This window comes from Pelobates fuscus, chromosome 6, assembly GCF_036172605.1.
Source record: "Pelobates fuscus isolate aPelFus1 chromosome 6, aPelFus1.pri, whole genome shotgun sequence".
NCBI lineage: Eukaryota > Metazoa > Chordata > Amphibia > Anura > Pelobatidae > Pelobates > Pelobates fuscus.
The window spans coordinates 66,833,043-66,852,053 of record NC_086322.1 but is presented as its reverse complement, the minus strand read 5'-3'; the positions used below and the strand labels follow the sequence as shown (position 1 = coordinate 66,852,053).

The 19,011-nt window shown below is 44.1% G+C and overlaps 1 protein-coding gene across 1 annotated transcript in view; it reads right to left on the bottom strand.

The window, feature by feature from the left end:
- Nucleotides 1–19,011, bottom strand: part of LOC134615225 (uncharacterized) — a 167,828-nt gene that overhangs the window by 106,524 nt on the left and 42,293 nt on the right. The window contains exon 15 of the mRNA XM_063459717.1: nucleotides 6,994–7,088. Within this exon, the coding sequence (XP_063315787.1) occupies nucleotides 6,994–7,088 (95 nt within the window). The remainder of the gene's footprint in view (nucleotides 1–6,993; nucleotides 7,089–19,011) is intronic.

Below are 19,011 nucleotides of genomic sequence, written 5' to 3'. Positions count from 1 at the left end.
ACTAACTATTTAGATGTTCGGGCCCCTCTGTGTGTATTGAAATAAAGCAGTTTAACTTACCTTTTTTTGGCTCCAGGCTGAATTCATCAATCCTGATAATCTCAGCCAATCCAAAGCATGTCAACATTTCCTCTTAGAGTTTGGGGGGAACATTCAGCGTCTCCATGCAGAACAAGGAGATGTTGAACGTCAGTCTTACAGTCTTTGTATGACCAAACCCAGAAAGTCCCTGTAGTGATTTTCAACATGACAGCCTGCAGGAAAAGACTATAGACACCAGAACCACAACATTAAAGGGATATGCATCACTTTGAGACAACTATCCAGTTAAAAGCATAACCTTTGAATTAGATAGTTGTCTTACTCTGTAGGCGGAAATAAAGCAGGTAAATATGATTTCTGTTTCTTCATATTTACCTGCTTCTTCTTTCTTAGGCTTTCGATGCCCACTCCAGCATTCCTAGGGAAGATCTGAAAAAACACCCCTAGCTGAGAGGCGTGCCAAATAATGTAATGTGACCAAATTTATAGCAAGTTTACAAGCATTTATTGCATACTTTCAAATGTTTTTCTTGGTTTATTTTGTTTTTTATATTTGTTTAAAAGTGTTTGCTTGCTGGTTTAAAAAAAAAATAATTGTCGGGGGCGTGGCCTGGCAGCGCGCGGAGATGGACGCGTGATCTGTTAGCTCCCGTGAGGGCTCCTACTAAACAGCGATTACAAGAGCAATATCTGCCCTGATTTAGGTTTGTCAAAGAGCTTACGACAACCTGTACCACCATGTCCCAGAAAGCGCCCAAGAGAACGAAAGTTCGACCGGCAGTGACCCGGGTATCCTCCTTCACACCGCCGCGCACCAAAATCCAAGATGGCGCCGGAGGCCCAGAATCACCAACAGCAGCGTCTGAAACCAGCGACAGCACCTCCATCTCTATGGGGACTAATGCCCCTGCCTCAGAACTCACCCTGCACAAGATGCTACAAGATTTACAACAAAATCTACAAATGGAGTTCGCTAAATTGGCTTGCGACGTCAGAGCTGATATCAAAGAGATCAGTGAACGCACAAGTGCAATTGAAGACAAAATGGAGGAAGTAATCAGTGCTCACAATGATCTAGCGGCATCGCACGATACGATAGCTGCTCGAATGGCGTATCTGGAAGCCAAGATTGCTGACCACGAGGATCGTGACCGGCGCAACAATATTCGCCTGCGAGGCATACCGGAGGAAATCAAACCTTCAGAATTGAGGGATTATGCTATCGGTCTCTTTAGGGCCTTGTGCCCAGGCCTCACTGAAGGAGACCTCCGACTAGACCGCATTCACCGCTTACCACGACCGAAATTTCTGCAACCCACAGCAGCAAGAGATGTGATCTTGCGGATGCATTATTTCACCTCCAAGGAACTGGTTATGCGAGCTGCAAGAAACCCGGATAACATACCACCTGAATTCCAACATGTTAAACTGTTCGTGGACTTGTCCGCCGCCACGCTAACTAAGCGCAAAGAACTGAACCCAATCACGATGGCACTCAGAGATGCAGAGATCCTGTATAAATGGGATACCCTACCCGCCTCATCATCAAGCGGAATGGCACAGACTACCACATATGCACAGCAGCAGAAGGAGCGAAACTACTCCAGAGTTGGAACATACCGGTGACCCTACAAGACGCCAAGGCTCCATCTCAAGGTCTCCGCTCATCTCCTCTGAAAATACCTAACGAATGGTCCACTGGGACAAAACACAAGTAACATAGACTGACATTACATAAAGAACTGTATAGACCTGATTATGGCACCGTGCCCTGAAGATATGTAAGCATATGATTCCATTATGTTGTTGTGCTCCTATGCTCTATTCTCCAATGCTAAAGTGTATGTTTGTGCATTATAAGGTTTTTCGGATACCTAGCAATATAGAGAGCCAGACTACATACGTGTCTCTGATGCATTTTGTGCCGTACACCCCCGCTACATATTGATGGTTCTATACAGACCCTCAGTACTGCCGCCTTAATTTTCCGGGCAGTTCAACCCACAGTTTGCCCTCCCCTCCACCTAGGCTCCATGGGGCCGCTAAACTCGTTTTCTGGATCAGACACCCCCTGTCTGACTCCTCCTTTGTATATAGTTTTTGTTCAATACCATATTGTCTACCCCACCCCTAATGTAACCCTTTGTCCCCCCACAAATGTACTTTATGCACAATCCAGTCTTAAGCCGCCTGCGAAAATGGTAACTTGCTTTAAGATTCCACGACACCTGTTGATACATAGGGCGTTAACTCATGGACTGTCCCATGAAAAACCTGTACACGTCTGTGCCACACTCAGCACACTGGTTGTAACTCCATGGCTTTAAACATATTTTCACTGAATGCTAAAGGCCTAAATTCCCCCCACAAACGGAGACTAGCTCTCGAAGAAGCCAAGAAGGCGAAAGCTATGATAGCCTTCTTTCAGGAAACTCACTTTCTGAATGCTAAAAAACCTAAATTTTCATCCAAATACTATCCCATAGGATTTCACACAGGTTATGCCAAAAAAAAGAGAGGAGTCTCCATCCTGATTAGTAAGGATGTGGCCTTCTCCCTACAAAAAAAAATTGGAGACAAGGAAGGAAGGTTTATTCTTCTACAATGCAATATTAATAATGAGCAATATACCCTCATCAACGTATATGGTCCGCATGATAACCAGCTACCCTATCTAGAGAAAATATTGTTGTTAGCGGATACCCATAAATTCGGAACTGTAATAATAGGAGGTGACACGAATTTTATCCTAGACGATGTATTAGACACATCTTCCACTGCGGGAATCTCTCGCAAAACTGCTAATAGACGCACTCACTCTACCATTGCCATAGGGTCACACTTGCACAAAGCTCAATATATAGATGTCTGGAGGACCCTACACCCCTCTGACAAAGACTTCACCTTCCATTCACAAGCACACAACTCTTACTCAAGAATCGATAGATTCCTCTTACACTCCTCCCTAATATCTAAAGTGCAATCCACACAAATAGGCCTCATACAATGGTCTGACCACGCACCTATAACTATGTCAATATCGACCCGCTTCCCCACTACGGGGCGAAGCTCCTGGCGCTTGAATGAGTCGCTACTCAGAAAACCCCTCATAACGCAACAAATCAAGCAGGAACTGGAATTGTATTTCCAGCACAACATATCAGATGATATTTCAATAACCACACTCTGGCAAGCACATAAAGCTGTCATTAGGGGCTTATTCATCAAACACGCTAGTTACGCTAGCAAGCAGCGAAAGCGAGAGTTTGATGACCTAATCCAACAAATAGCAGTCCTTACTCATTGCAACAAAATTACCCCCTCACCAGACCACTATGCAAAATTGAGAACCCTACAATCCAAACTCGCTGATCTTGAACTAGATAGAACCAACTATATCCTACAAAAATTTAAACATAAATTCTTTGCCCACGGGAATAAAGCGGGAGCGACCCTGGCATCCCAACTTAAACAACGTATGGCCAACTCTAGAGTGGCATACGTTTTTAAGCAAGACAAGACAAAAGCCATGAACCCACAAGAAATAGTAGAAACATTTGCACAATTCTATAGCTCTCTCTACAACCTCAAAGATGACTCCTCCTCACCTCCACCGTCACCGGAACAAATTCGACTTTTCTTAGACACCGTACAACTGCCAACGCTCACCCAATCAGACATTGACACAATCACTAAACCCTTTACAGTAGAAGAAGTAAATGATACGATTAAAAAACTTCCCCCGCATAAATCACCAGGACCGGACGGTTTTACCAATCTCTATTACCAGACTTTCTCGGACACATTGACCCCATACCTCACACAACTTCTTAACCATTGCTTTACCACAGACGCACTGCCCCCCGACATGCTTCAGGCGCACATCTCCACGCTCCCTAAGCCAGGTAAACCACCCACAGCCTGCCAAAATTTCAGGCCGATCTCATTACTAAATTGTGATACTAAAATATATGCTAAGATCATAGCGGACCGCCTCACACATATATTATCCCGCATCATACACAATGACCAGTCTGGTTTTGTTAAAGGCAGACAAGGTTCGGATAATACGAGGAAAGTCCTGAACATCTTAGCACATATGGAAACAAACCGAATGGAAGGCCTTCTACTAGCGCTGGATGCGGAGAAGGCCTTCGACAGGCTCAACTGGGCATACATGGAACAAGTACTACTCAAATTTGGTTTTCCTACATCCTACATAACTGGCATAATGGCATTATACTCTAAACCGACCGCGAGGGTATCCAACGCGGGATTCCTCTCGAGCCCTTTCCCGATCACGAATGGCACCCGCCAAGGCTGCCCGCTCTCCCCTCTGCTATTCATCTTATCGCTAGAACCCTTGGCGCACAAAATTAGAACACATAATGACATAAAGGGTGTCACCATCAACAAAGTAGAATATAAATTATCTATGTTCGCAGATGACATTCTCCTTTCCCTCACTACACCAGACCGCTCCTTACCACACCTCATTGACACACTCAACGAATATAGCATGATCTCCTACTACAAACTAAACCAAACTAAGACCCAAGCACTACCAATCCGCCTCCCCGTGACAGATATCCTAAAGCTTAAATCTACACACTCCTTTGATTGGAGACAGACTCACCTAACATACCTGGGGGTGAAAATTGCAGCAACGTATAGAGGTATTAGCACACATAATTTTTCTACCCTTCCGTTGATATGCAAACAAACCCTCCACAAATGGAAAAATGTGTTACTGTCCTGGTTAGGCAGGATTAATGCTGTGAAGATGATTCTTCTCACAAAGCTGCTTTATGTGTTTCGGATGTTACCGATACCCCTATCGCCCACTATATGCAAGCAGCTACAAAGCATAATCTCCACCTATGTATGGGCTAAAAAGAAGCCGAGATTACCCATATCTCTCCTACAACTCCCTACAAGGAAGGGAGGCTTGGGACTCCCCAACATCGCAAAATACCACAAGGCTGCTCTCCTAGAAGGTGCAATAAAATTGCATGCACCACCTCATGCTCTACAGTGGGCAGACATAGAGAATAATTATGACCCCAAACACTCGGCTATTGATTTGATGTGGACACCCAAACCCCTTAGAGGTACATGCAGGGCGCTCCTGCCACTCACTACTTATGCAATTCACGCATGGGATCACCTGCATAACCCCCATACAACAGAACCGACATTCTCCCCATGGGCCCCACTCACAGCCCTTAACTCGGTCTCCCCGTGGCTTTCCTTGCACAGATAGACAGACATGGGAGTGAACCGCATTACAGACATTTGCCAGGCAGGAACTATTATGCCATTCCCTGAACTACAACACAAATTCCGGCTACCCCTGTCATTCATCTTCCCATACCTTCAGTTGAAGAGTCTGGTCTTGAGTGTGGTTACTACCCCTACACAAGCCACACACAGACCACACCAAGATCTGTCACGTCTATATGAGCGCTGTCACAATTCACCGACTAAATCCAAAGCCCTCTCAATCTGCTACACTACACTACAGAATCGACAGGCCTCCCCAACCTTTACATACCGCACACAGTGGGAAAATGAATGCAATTATTCACCCACAGGTCAAACATGGTTAACCTCACTTCATGCCCTGAAAGGCATCACCTCCTGCTACTCGCATATTGAAGCACACAAGAAACTTATTTTCAGGTGGTACTACACACCGTCCAGACTCCACAAGATATATCCAAATACCTCTCCTAATTGTTGGAGATGCGAGACAGAAGAGGGAACAATGTCTCACATGTGGTGGAGCTGCCCCGAGATTAGGCCACTGTGGGTAGAAACGCAAAGAATTTGGGAACAACTGGGAATTACACTCACACCATTCACACCTTCCATAGGTATCTTTCTCGTTCTCCCAGGTACTATACCCCACGCAGACAAGCAATTAGTGATACTGTCAATTTTGGCAACTAGGTATATCATTGCATGCAATTGGAAAAAAACAGGGTGTCCGCCTTTGGTAATGGTGAAACGCATGATCAATCAGTTCCTCAAATACGAATTGCTATCTATGACCACATTGAAACACTCTAACATCACGAGAAGCAACTGGCAGAGGTGGGCAGAGCTAGAAGGAACCGTACACACGTCCTAACACCTCCCACTCCCCACTCCATCCTTACAGTGGAGCCACCGCACACCTTGTACCTACCCCCAAACACTTCCAAATGCCCTCAGATTCCAACGAGGTAGGATGATAGGGGCGTCTGAATTGTGATATCCTATGTTGTGATATATAATATACTATACTGTAACATGACATACCGTTATCTTGTACTGTTATCTAGACCCTATGTCCATTATGATATGTAACGAACTATTATTGTAAGTACCTTTGCCACACTTGTGGTACCATCTTCTGTGAGAAATGCATATATATGTATATTTGTTTCCCCCTCCCCGACCTCCCCTCCCCTTTTTTTCCTTCTGTACCCCCTTTCCCAAAAAAAAAAATATCCAATAAAATACTTATTGAAAAAAAATAAAAAAAAATAATTGTCAAGTGATGCATGTCCTTTTAAGTTGCAGCGGTTGTAGTGCCCATAGTGTTTGTTTAAGTGTTCCTTTAACTTGTAATGTTAAAATGTGGTCAGTCCGAGAGCAGTAACCAATGTAAATGTATCCAACATCATGGAGTCCATCTTTACAGGTTTTTTTCTGTGTAAGAGTCCATCATCCTTCACGTTACACATTTCTATTTTAATTGGTTTAACTTTTAAAGTGACATTTTGTCGGTTTCTAATAAAAAGGATTTAACCTATGAAGAAAAAGGACTTCCTCAAATTTCAAATATGGAAATAAAGTTCCCTAAAAGATTTTTAAAATCTGCAACTTAAAAAATAAAATTAAAATAAAGGTCATATTGTTTCAGATGGTCCCCTTTAATAGAAATACATCTTCACAATTACTTACTCATTGTTGTTTAGCAACAGTATTATTGATTTTGCATCATCAGCCCTCATTCCTTCATTTATTTCTTGTTGAAAGTCAGAAAGCCTCGTCTGCACCTATAGTGTTTAGAAATAATGTTTATACCAATATAACTAATATGTTTGAAAAACGTTAACAGCTTGCTTTACTGTTAATATTTAGACCATTAATCCTTTATTTCAATAGATACATCTGTCAGTATTGTTAATATTGGTCCAAATGTTGTATCTTTATTTTTATGGGCACATGTACATATATTATCTATTTAATTTTATATATAAATACACACACATACATGCATACATACATACATATACATACGCCTATGGTACGAAAATTGTATAAAATGTCAATCAGTTAATCAATAATTTTCACAAAACACAACTGCTATAGTTGACTAGCTATCACAATATCAGTGAGTCGAATGAACACACTTGATGCCTGATGATGAATCCTAAACATGTCTTTAGCTTTTAAGTGAGCATTAACATGGAATGAAATATGCATTATTTCAGGCATAACACTGACAAAATAAATTACAAAGCATTAAAGTACTGCATATGTAAACAAAATGCATATACTTTTTTACTTGCTGGAGAGGAGTTTTTCATAGAGACCAGGAAAGAGGAGGGGATCTTAGGGACAGAAGAGAAATTGGAGAGAGGAGGGGACATGTGAATAGAAGGGGACATGCTGATGTAGGGCACATGGGTACTTAGGAAGAGGAGACATTGTGATTTATCAGGGATATTGTGGTTAGGGTAAAGGGCGGTGACAGGTCAATGAGGAAAGTGATACAGGGGAAGAGGAAGTGGCATGGAGAGAGAAATAGACAAAAGAAGGGGCCGCAAGAAAATATTAGAGACGAAAATATCTTAGGGACTGATAACACATAGATGACAACAGAGGAGGGTGTCCTCCACAGATTGACAGTAGAGAAAGATCCCTGGCTAACTTCCAGTTTATTGGGTCCTGCCACAGACAAGCACCAAAGGATTGGCATTTTTCTATATTTCCTACTTGCAGTGGGCAAATAATATCAGGGATATAATATGGTGGGAGGGTGGTAAGGATTGGTACTTTGGGGAACTACATTTTTTTTAATTTGAAATCACATTTTTATTGGGTTTTACAATTGATACAGTTAGAACAGAATCAGATGAAAATCAAAATTAAACGAATAAGAATACTACGGAGAATCACCGAGACTCACAGGTCTCCCATCTTAACTCTTCTATACGGACCTCACAATGTCTCACATCAAATCCAGTTCTATGAATTTTACAAACATCATGAGTGTAACAAATCCACATGTAAAGTTTAAACTTTTAAAAACTATTGGAGTCAAAGGTACCATCAAGGGCCCTATCAATGATTCACATATCGTGAAGACATCTACATATCTTTACTTTATCTTTCGAAATATACATTTCATTACTAGTGGTGGGGCAGTAAAAATTAGTTTGTGTGTTATTCCTTAGCTCGAGAGAGAGGTTTTGTCTAGGGGCCCAGTCTAATCGTCAACCTCTAACAGAGTAATAGAAAAACCCTTTGCCAGGCTTAGGGATATCTCATGCTTAGTAACATCAAGTATGAATCTTCAACTTCTCTCCTCACTCTGATGTCGAAATTTAGAAATGCTCTGGTCATTTACTAATGCTGATTACTGTGTTTAGACCACAGCATACGATCCCATCACTCGAAGCTAAATATCAGTCGTTATTGTTGGCAGGAGTAGAGCATCCCATGATTAGTCAGAATGAAAGAGGCACACGACATTCCCCAGCTCCTCTTCAAATAGCCATACATGCTCCCCATGGTCACTCTGTCTGCACTAGGTATGCAAACTATGGGTACCACAACGCTGCGTGTTTAACACTTTGACCAAGAATTTCCACCAGAATGGCGTCTGCAAATTGAATCTCATCAACTCGTGTCAGCCACTGTTCTTTGGTCGGTATGGCATGTGTTTTCTTCTAGAGGAGAGGCACCAAAGATTTGGCTGCATTCATCAAATATCTGAAAAATTACTTTTTATAAGTGTCAGAGGCATTGAATGCAGCAGCACATTCTAAATATTGATTAGGGGTGGTTCACCCATGATCTCTGTCTTCACTTATTTGACTTATTCCAGAAGGGTATTATTCTAAGGCAGTCCCATCATATATGCTGTTAGGTGCCTAGAGCTGTACCACATCTGAAGTTCGATACAACTGGAAAATCAACTTATACTTGATCTTCCTGGAATTTTGAGCTTATAGAGCTTTTGTGTTGTAAAATTTGATTTTTTTCCCATTGGGCTTCAGAACAGGTCGTATTCGGCAGTTCCTCCCACGGCTTGTTATAGGAAATCTCCAGGTTTCCTACTAGCAACTGCTGATACAGGATTGATACCCTTCCATCTGAGTCAACATTCTCTGCACATAAGTCCTCAAACCAGGACAGTTCTTGATGTACTTGGGATTTGTTTGACAAATTACAGTAACAGTGTTTCAGTTGGGAATACCGTAACATCTGCATATGAGTGCGTGTTGCACTGTCTAGCAGCTCCCGAAAAACGTTCACATCTGCATTTCCGAACACATTCCTCAGAGTAATACATTTCTCCTCTTCATGGAAGGACCAAGCGCTCGGGGGAAGCCCTCCACCCAGATTGTATTATATGTTATTGGGATCAGTGGTCTCGGTCTTGGAGATAAGTGCTTTTTACTGCTAATGGTATCCTATGTAAAATACACAGCATTATGCATTGTTGTTGCATTTTTTTTTGCTTTATTTATGTGCTACACTGTGATTAAATCTATTTCAAGTGCCCCTCCTCAGATTGAACTCTGGATCCACCCGTGGTTAGCACAAACCTCATAAACCAAAAATTGGTTAAAATGTACTATGGACCTCTGGGTTGACCTTGCCCCCTGGGCCAAAGTTGGCAGTCAGCCCTTGGTATGTATATGAGTATGAGTCTGTACATAAATGAGCATGTGTTAGCGTGTGTTGTTGTGATAGTTATACGCTAATTACATTTAGTGATGTCGCGAACACGAAATTTTCGGTTCGCGAACGGCGAACGGGAACTTCCGCATAAGTTCGCGAACCGGGCGAACCGCCATTGACTTCAATGGGCAGGCGATTTTTAAAACCCAAAGGGACTCTTTCTGGCCACAAAAGTTATGGAAAAGTTGTCTCAAGGGGACTAACACCTGGACTGTGGCATGCCGGAGGGGGATCCATGGCAAAACTGCCATGGAAAATTACACAGTTGATGCAGAGTCTGGGTTTAATCCATAAAGGGCAGAAATCACCTAACATTCCTAAATCACAATAGATATGGATTGACACCTGACATATGACATATTGACACCTTCACATATGGATTGACACCTGTCCTCAGAGACCCTGATACACACTGACACAGAGCAGAATAGAGACTGTTCCCCCTACATAGGGTCACTTGGCAGGTATGAATTGACACCTGTCCTCAGAGACCATGATACACAATGACACAGAGCAGAATAGAGACTGTTCCCCCTACATAGGGTCACTTGGCAGATATGGATTGCCACCTGTCCTCAGAGACCATGATACACAATGACACAGAGCAGAATAGAGACTGTTCCCCCTACATAGGGTCACTTGGCAGATATGGATTGACACCTGTCCTCAGAGACCATGATACACAATGACACAGAGCAGAATAGAGACTGTTCCCCCTACATAGGGTCACTTGGCAGATATGGATTGACACCTGTCCTCAGAGACCCTGATACACACTGACACAGAGAAGAATCGAGACTGTTCCTCCTACATAGGGTCACTTGGCAGATATGGATTGACACCTGTCCTCAGAGACCATGATACACACTGACACAGAGCAGAATAGGGACTGTTCCCCCTACATAGGGTCACTTGGCAGATATGGATTGACACCTGTCCTCAGAGCCCCTGGTACACACTGACACAGAGCAGAATAGGGACTGTTCTCCCTACATAGGGTCACTTGGCAGATATGGGCACCTATCCTAAGGATCCCTGATACACACTGACACAGAGCAGAATAGGGACTGTTCCCCCTACATAGGGTCACTTGGCAGATATGGATTGACACCTATCCTAAGGATCCCTGATACACACTGACACAAAGCAGAATAGGGACTGTCCCCCCTACATAGGGTCACTTGGCAGATATGGATTGACACCTATCCTAAGGATCCCTGATACACACTGACACAGAGCAGAATAGAGACTGTTCCCCCTACATAGGGTCACTTGGCAGATATGGCGTGGTCGTGGGAGGAGGTGGATGACTTCCACCTCTTCCCCTGTTAGATTCCCGTTGTGCTGTGACATCACCCTTATACGCTGTGTAAAGCATACTTTTTAATTTATTTTGCAAATGCTGCATCCGTTCCGACTTGTTGTAATTCGGTAACATTTCCGCCACTTTCTACTTATACCGCGGCTCTAGTAGCGTGGACACCCAGTACAGGTGTTCTCCTTCAGCCTTTTTATACGAGGGTCCCTCAACAGGCACGACAGCATGAAAGACCCCATTTGCACAAGGTTGGATGCAGAGCTACTCATTTCCTGTTCCTCGTCCTCAGTGATGTCAATGAAGGTATGTTCTTCCCCCCAGCCACGTACAACACCACGGGTACCAGATAGGTGACAATGAGCACCCTGGGATGCCTGTTGTGGTTGGTCTTCCTCCTCTTCCTCAAAGCCACATTCCTCCTCTGACTCCTCTTCCTCACAATCCTCTTCCAGCATTGCCGCAGGTCCAGCAAGCGATGCTGATAAGGCTGTTTCTGGTGGTGATGGTGACCACAACTCTTCCTCTTCACGCTCATCTACGGCCTGATCCAGCACTCTTCGCAGGGCACGCTCCAGGAAGAAAACAAATGGTATGATGTCGCTGATGGTGCCTTCGGTGCGACTGACTAGGTTTGTCACCTCCTCAAAAGGACGCATGAGCCTACAGGCATTGCGCATGAGCGTCCAGTAACGTGGCAAAAAAACTTCCCAGCTCCCCAGAGGCTGTCCTAGCACCCCGGTCATACAAATATTCATTAACGTCTTTTTCTTGTTGGAGCAGGCGGTCGAACATTAGGAGTGTTGAGTTCCAACGTGTCGGGCTGTCGCAAATCAAGCGCCTCACTGGCATGTTTCGCCGCTGGATATCGGCAAAGTGCGCCATGGCCGTGTAGGAACACCTGAAATGGCCACACACCTTCCTGGCCTGCTTCAGGACGTCCTGTAAGCCTGTGTACTTATGCACAAAGCGTTGTACGATCAGATTACACACATGTGCCCAATTTGCCCAACTTCAACTTCAATTTTTTTCCGTTGTCACAAACCACTTTGCCAATATCCAGTTGCTGCGGAGTCAGCCACTTTTCCACCTGTGCATTCAGGGCGGACAGGAGTGTTTGTCCGGTGTGACTCTCTGCTTTCAAGCAAGTCAAACCCAAGACGGTGTGACACTGCCGTATCCGGGATGTGGAATAGTACCTGGGGAGCTGGGGGGTTGCCGTTGATGTGGAGCAAGACGCAGCAGCAGAAGAGGACTCAGCTGAGGAGGTTATGGAAGAGGATGGAGTAGGAGGAGTAGAGGAGGTGGCAGCAGGCCTGCCTGCAAGTCGTAGCGGTGTCACCAACTCCTTTGCAGAGCCACGCATTCCATGCTTGGCAGCCGTCAGCAGGTTTACCCAATGCGCAGTGTAGGTGATATACCTGCCCTGACCATGCTTTGCAGACCAGGTATCAGTGGTCAGATGGACCCTTGCCCCAACACTGTGTGCCAGACATGCCATTACTTCCTTTTGCACAATCGAGTACAGGTTGGGGATTGCCTTTTGTGAAAAGAAATTTAGGCCGGGTACCTTCCACTGCGGTGTCCCAATAGCCACAATTTTTTTGAACGTCTCAGACTCCACCAGCTTGTATGGTAAAAGCTGGCGGGCTAATAGTTTTGGACAAGCCAGCTGTCAGACGCTGGGCAAGGGGGTGACTTTCTGACATTGGCTTCTTACGCTCAATCATGTCCTTGACAGACACCTGACTGTGGGAAGATGAGCGGGAACTGCTCAAGGCGGGAGACGGAGTGGAGGATGGTTGAGAGGGGGCAAGGAGGACAGCAGTGGTTGACTGCTTGTACTCAAGTTTTGATCCCATAGGCGTTTGTGATATGCGATCATGTGCCTACGCAAAGCAGTTGTACCTAGGTGGGTGTTGGACTTCCCACGACTCAGTTTCTTTTGGCACAGGTTGCAAATGGCATCGCTGTTGTCAGAGGCAGAAACACAAAAAAAATGGCAAACTGCTGAGCTCTGCAATGACGGCATTCTGGTGGTGGACACAGCATGCGTTGATTGGCGTGCTGTCGGGCTGACCCCGGGTGCCGATGCATGCTGTCTGACTGTGCCACTAGCTCCTTGCGACGACCTCCCCCTGCTTCCAACTCGTCTCCTCCTCTCTGTCTCCCCATCTGAACTTTCGTCCTGTTCTTCTTCTTGCCGAGCGGGCACCCACGTGACATCCATGGACGCATCGTCATCATCAACCGCTTCACTTCTATCTGACAACAAAGCAAAGGAAGCAGCAGCGGGTACAACATCATCATCATCACACCGTACTTCCATGTGTGTAATGCTGCCTGCCTGAGACATATCCCTGTTATCTACATCCTCTGGCAATAATGGTTGCGCATCACTAATTTCTTCAAACGGATGTGTGAATAACTCCTCTGACATACCAAGTGAAGCGGCTGTGGTGCTAGTGTTGGTGGTGGCGGCAGGCGGGTGAGTGGTATCTTGAGAGGTGCCCGAAGCTAAGCTGGAGGAGGATGGTGCGTCAAGGTTTCGAGCGGAAGCTGTAGAACATTGGGTGTCCTGTGTTAGCCAGTCAACTATGTCCTCAGAACTTTTCAAGTTCAGGGTACGTGGCCTCTGAAAACTGGGCATTATTCTAGGGCCAAAGGGAATCACAGTACCACGACCACTATGGCCCCTGCGGGGTGGCCTGCCACTGCCTGTCATTTTTTTTGGATTAGTGGTACTATGCGTGCAAGCTACTGTGAGACCAGATATGGGTGGCACTGTGCAGTGGCAGAGGTTTGCAGAGTACACGTTGTAGGCCTGACACACCCGCTTGAAGACAACTAACTACTATTCAATCTATAACAGTGAAAAAAGTTTTTTGGTTTTAAATGCACGCTATTGTGGCACCAGTTGGAGTGGCACTGTGCATTGGCAGAGGTTGGCAGAGTACACGCTGTAGGCCTGACACAACCGCTTGAAGACAACTAACTGCTATTCAATCTATAAGAGTGAAAAAAAAAAATTGTTTTTAAATCAACGCTATTGTGACACCAGATATGAGTGGCAATGTGCACTTGCAGAGGTTGGCAGAGTACACGCTCAAGGCCTGACATCCAGATGCTTGCAGGCAACTAACTGCTATTAGCTTACAGTGCAAAACTTTTTTTCTTTGTAAAGGCATGCAATAGAGACACCAGATATGAGTGGCAAAGTACACTTGCAGAGGTTGGCAGAGCACACGCTGAAGGCCTGACACCCGCTTTAAGGACACTGACTGCTATTAGCTTACAGTGAAAAATGTTTTTTCTTTGTAAAGGCACGCTATAGAGACACCAGATATGAGCGGCAAAGTACACTTGCAGAGGTTGACAGAGCACACGCTGAAGGCCTGACACCCAGTTGCTTGCAGACAAGTAACTGCTATTAGCTTACAGTGAAAACCTTTTTTTACTTTGTAAAGGCACGCTATAGAGACACCAGATATGAGTGGCAAAATACACTGGCAGAGGTTGGCAGAGCACACGCTGAAGGACTGACACCCGCTTTAAGGACGCTGACTGCTATTAGCTTACAGTGCAAAATGTTTTTTCTTTGTAAAGGCACGCTATAGAGACACCAGATATGAGTGGCAAAGTACACTTGCAGAGGTTGGCAGAGCACAAGCTGAAGGCCTGACACCCAGTTGCTTGCAGACAACTAACTGCTATTAGCTTACAGTGAAAACCTTTTTTTCTTTGTAAAGGCACGCTATAGAGACACCAGATATGAGTGGCAAAATACACTTGCAGAGGTTGGCAGAGCACACGCTGAAGGCCTGACACCCAGACGCTTGCAGACAACTAACTGCTATTAGCTTACAGTGAAAAACTTTTTTTTCTTTGTAAAGGCACGCTATAGAGACACCAGATATGAGTGGCAAAGTACACTTGCAGAGGTTGGCAGAGCACACGCTGAAGGCCTGACACCCGCTTTAAGGACACTGACTGCTATTAGCTTACAGTGAAAACCTTTTTTTTCTTTGTAAAGGCACGCTATAGAGACACCAGATATGAGTGGCAAAGTACACTTGCAGAGGTTGGCAGAGCACACGCTGAAGGCCTGACAACCAGACGCTTGCAGACAACTAACTGCTATTAGTTTACAGTGAAAAACTTTTTTTCTTTGTAAAAGCACGCTATAGAGACACCAGATATAAGTGGCAAAGTACACTTGCAGAGGTTGGCAGAGCACACGCTGAAGGCCTGACACCTAGACGCTTGCAGACAACTAACTGCTATTAGCTTACAGTGAAAAACTTGTTTTCTTTGTAAAGGCACGCTATAGAGACACCAGATATGAGTGGCAAAGTACACTTGCTGAGGTTGGCAGAGCACACGCTGAAGGCCTGACACCCGCTTTAAGGACACTGACTTCTATTAGCTTACAGTGAAAACCTTTTTTTTCTTTGTAAAGGCACGCTATAGAGACACCAGATATGAGTGGCCAAGTAGACTTGCAGAGGTTGGCAGAGCACACGCTGAAGGCCTGACACCCAGACGCTTGCAGACAACTAACTGCTATTAGCTTACAGTGAAAACCTTTTTTTTCTTTGTAAAGGCACGCTATAGAGACACCAGATATGAGTGGCAAAATACACTGGCAGAGGTTGGCAGAGCACACGCTAAAGGTCTGACACCCGCTTTAAGGACACTGACTGCTATTAGCTTACAGTGCAAAACGTTTTTTCTTTGTAAAGGCACGCTATAGAGACACCAGATATGAGTGGCAAAGTACACTTGCAGAGGTTGGCAGAGCACACGCTGAAGGCCTGACACTTGCAGACAACTAACTGCTATTAGCTTACAGTGAAAACCTTTTTTTTCTTTGTAAAGGCACGCTATAGAGACACCAGATATGAGTGGCAAAGTACACTTGCAGAGGTTGGCAGAGCACACGCTGAAGGCCTGACACTTGCAGACAACTAACTGCTATTAGCTTACAGTGAAAACCTTTTTTTTCTTTGTAAAAGCACGCTATAGAGACAGCAGATATGAGTGGCAAAGTACACTTGCAGAGGTTGGCAGAGCACACGCTGAAGGCCTGACACCCAGACGCTTGCAGACAACTAACTGCTATTCAATTTATTACAGTGCAAAAAAAATTATTGTTTTTAAATGCAAGCTTAAGCTATTGTGACACCAGATATGAGTGGTGGCACTGGGCAAGTGGGCACAGTATCCACTGTGAGCCTGACACAGAAGCTGGCAGACAACTAACTGCTATTCAATCTATTACAGTGAAAAAAAATTGTGGGGTTTTAAATGCAAGCTTAAGCTATTGTGACACCAGATAGGAGTGGTGGCACTGGGCAAGTGGGCACAGTATCCACTGTGAGCCTGACACAGAAGCTGGCAGGCAGGCAACTGCAATTACATTACAGAGAAAAAAAAAGCAGACTGATGTTCTAGCCCTAAAAATGGCTTTTTGGGGTGCTGTCCTTACAGCAGAGATCAGATTAGTTCTTCAGGACTGTAGTGGACACTGAATACCCTAGCCTAGCTATCAATTTCCCTATCAAATGAGCAGCAACTACACTTTCCCTCCTCTATCTAAGAATGCAGCTTCAGAATGAATCTAAAATGGATGCTGTACAGGAGGTGGGAGGGTCTGGAAGGGAGGGTCTGCTGCTAATTTGCTGGAATGTGTCTGCTGACCGTGAGGCACAGGGTCAAAGTTTGCTCAATGATGACGAATAGGGGGCGGATCGAACCGCGCATGTGTTCGCCCGCCGTGGCGAACGTGAACTCGTTATGTTCGCCGGGAACTATTCGCCGGCGAACAGTTCGGTACATCACTAATTACATTGTTAGTGTAGAATTATAATGGGTGCACAACCTAATACAATATGATGCTCACGCCTAAGGCAGACAGTTGGCATAAATAAATAAAGACAAGGTTGGAAACCTGTCAATAAATAGCTACAACTGCTAAATACTGGTTGTTGTTAATAGTGACTGCCTGAAACTGATTTGCCAAAAAGTTTGGAAATCTGCCCCTGCTCAAGTATTGGAGTAGATTGAAGAAATGTGTGGATGAAAATGGCAAAAGACAGCCAATGTGGTACGATGTGTCAGTAACAACTGCAACTTAGGTATACAACAAAACAAAAGTTTGGGGTAATCCACAATGTGCGAATTTCCCATTCCTTGGCTGCAATGCTTTCAGCTATCTCGGTATGGGCTAATTTCTCCTGTAAAACACTAAAAAAAAAACAAAAAAAACATGAGATCTTAGACCTTACTTGGTAAACTGCTCAATACAATTTCAGCCTTATACATATAAAAACTATTACTGAATTATGCCAGTTGCATATTATATGTAGCAGTTTGTATCTCCTACAGTAATAAGAAGCCATCTGAAGGGTAAGATAGAGAAACAGCCACTCACTTGAGAGATCAAGGAAAAGTATGAAAAAAATCAGAATAACCGATATTGTTAGAATCTGCTCTCCTATCCAACTCCTACGGGTCAGAGGATAATTGTTTCATTTAACACACAGAAAAGTAACAAATCTCAATGGAAGAACCTAGAGGTTAGAATACATGTACACAAAACAGCAGTGTTTAGTCAAATATTAATAATTCAGGCAGGAGGTACAGTAGAGCAAAGTCGAGGGAAGGGGGTAGGGTGCGTTAAATTACTATTGCAGTCCTAGCAGCCATTCCATAACCCTATTGAAGTTCACCATGTGTTCTTTCAATAAATTGAGAGTGCTGTGGACAAAGAGAAAAGAAGGGGGTTATTACTAAAGCTTGCTACATCTCCACTCCATAAGAGCCAATCCCATTTGTTTGCTGCGACAAATTACCTTAAGGAGTACAAACTCCTCTGCAATTACCAAACTGCAAGAGATACCAAACACTCTGACTTGCCTTAGTTTCTCCTCACTTTCTCATTGCATGTCTTATTAATATACTCTATGCAAAGTACATCAAAGGGAAAGGTGAAAACACTTCTCTACATACCAAGTGCATAATCTCTATCTTAGCCTAGTACATCAAGTGAGCAAAACAAATCTGAAATCACAAAGTTAGGAGCTTGACACACGTTTTGGTGCATACTCGCAGCAGAGGTAAAATAGTTCTCAGCCAATTCATGGCTTTCACACAGGAAAGCATCGGGAGGCTAGTACTCATGCACACCATGCTGTACCAGTGAGAGGATCTGATTGAAATAGAGTTTTACTCTAATGGCCGCTTCCTGGATATTAATCAGTTTGTCAGGTTGACACTGTAAATAGTATATGGTTAATAGTGTTTCATGCAATTACATTTCCAATACAGTTACTGTTTTGACATTTAAAGAATTATGTTTTTTCTAATTTAACTTTGCTAACGAATTTGGAATATAATCTTCAATCTTTGGAAATTAGTCCACATGGGTTATATAAGAATTAATCAGAGTCATATTAAGAGCCCATTGGGCCTGGTGTTGACAATTATAATGGGCTTAATTACAAAATCTTATCGACAGAAAACACAGTCATACCTCCCAAGTGTCATGTATCTGGCGGAGGTGGTGCTGGAGAGAAACTCACAGGATATAGCTATAAGAAAACACATGCCCTATGCTAATCTCTCACTTTTCAAGTAAATCCATACCACCCGGTGAAGCAGGAGGTCAGGGGGCAGGGTAAAAAGGTGGA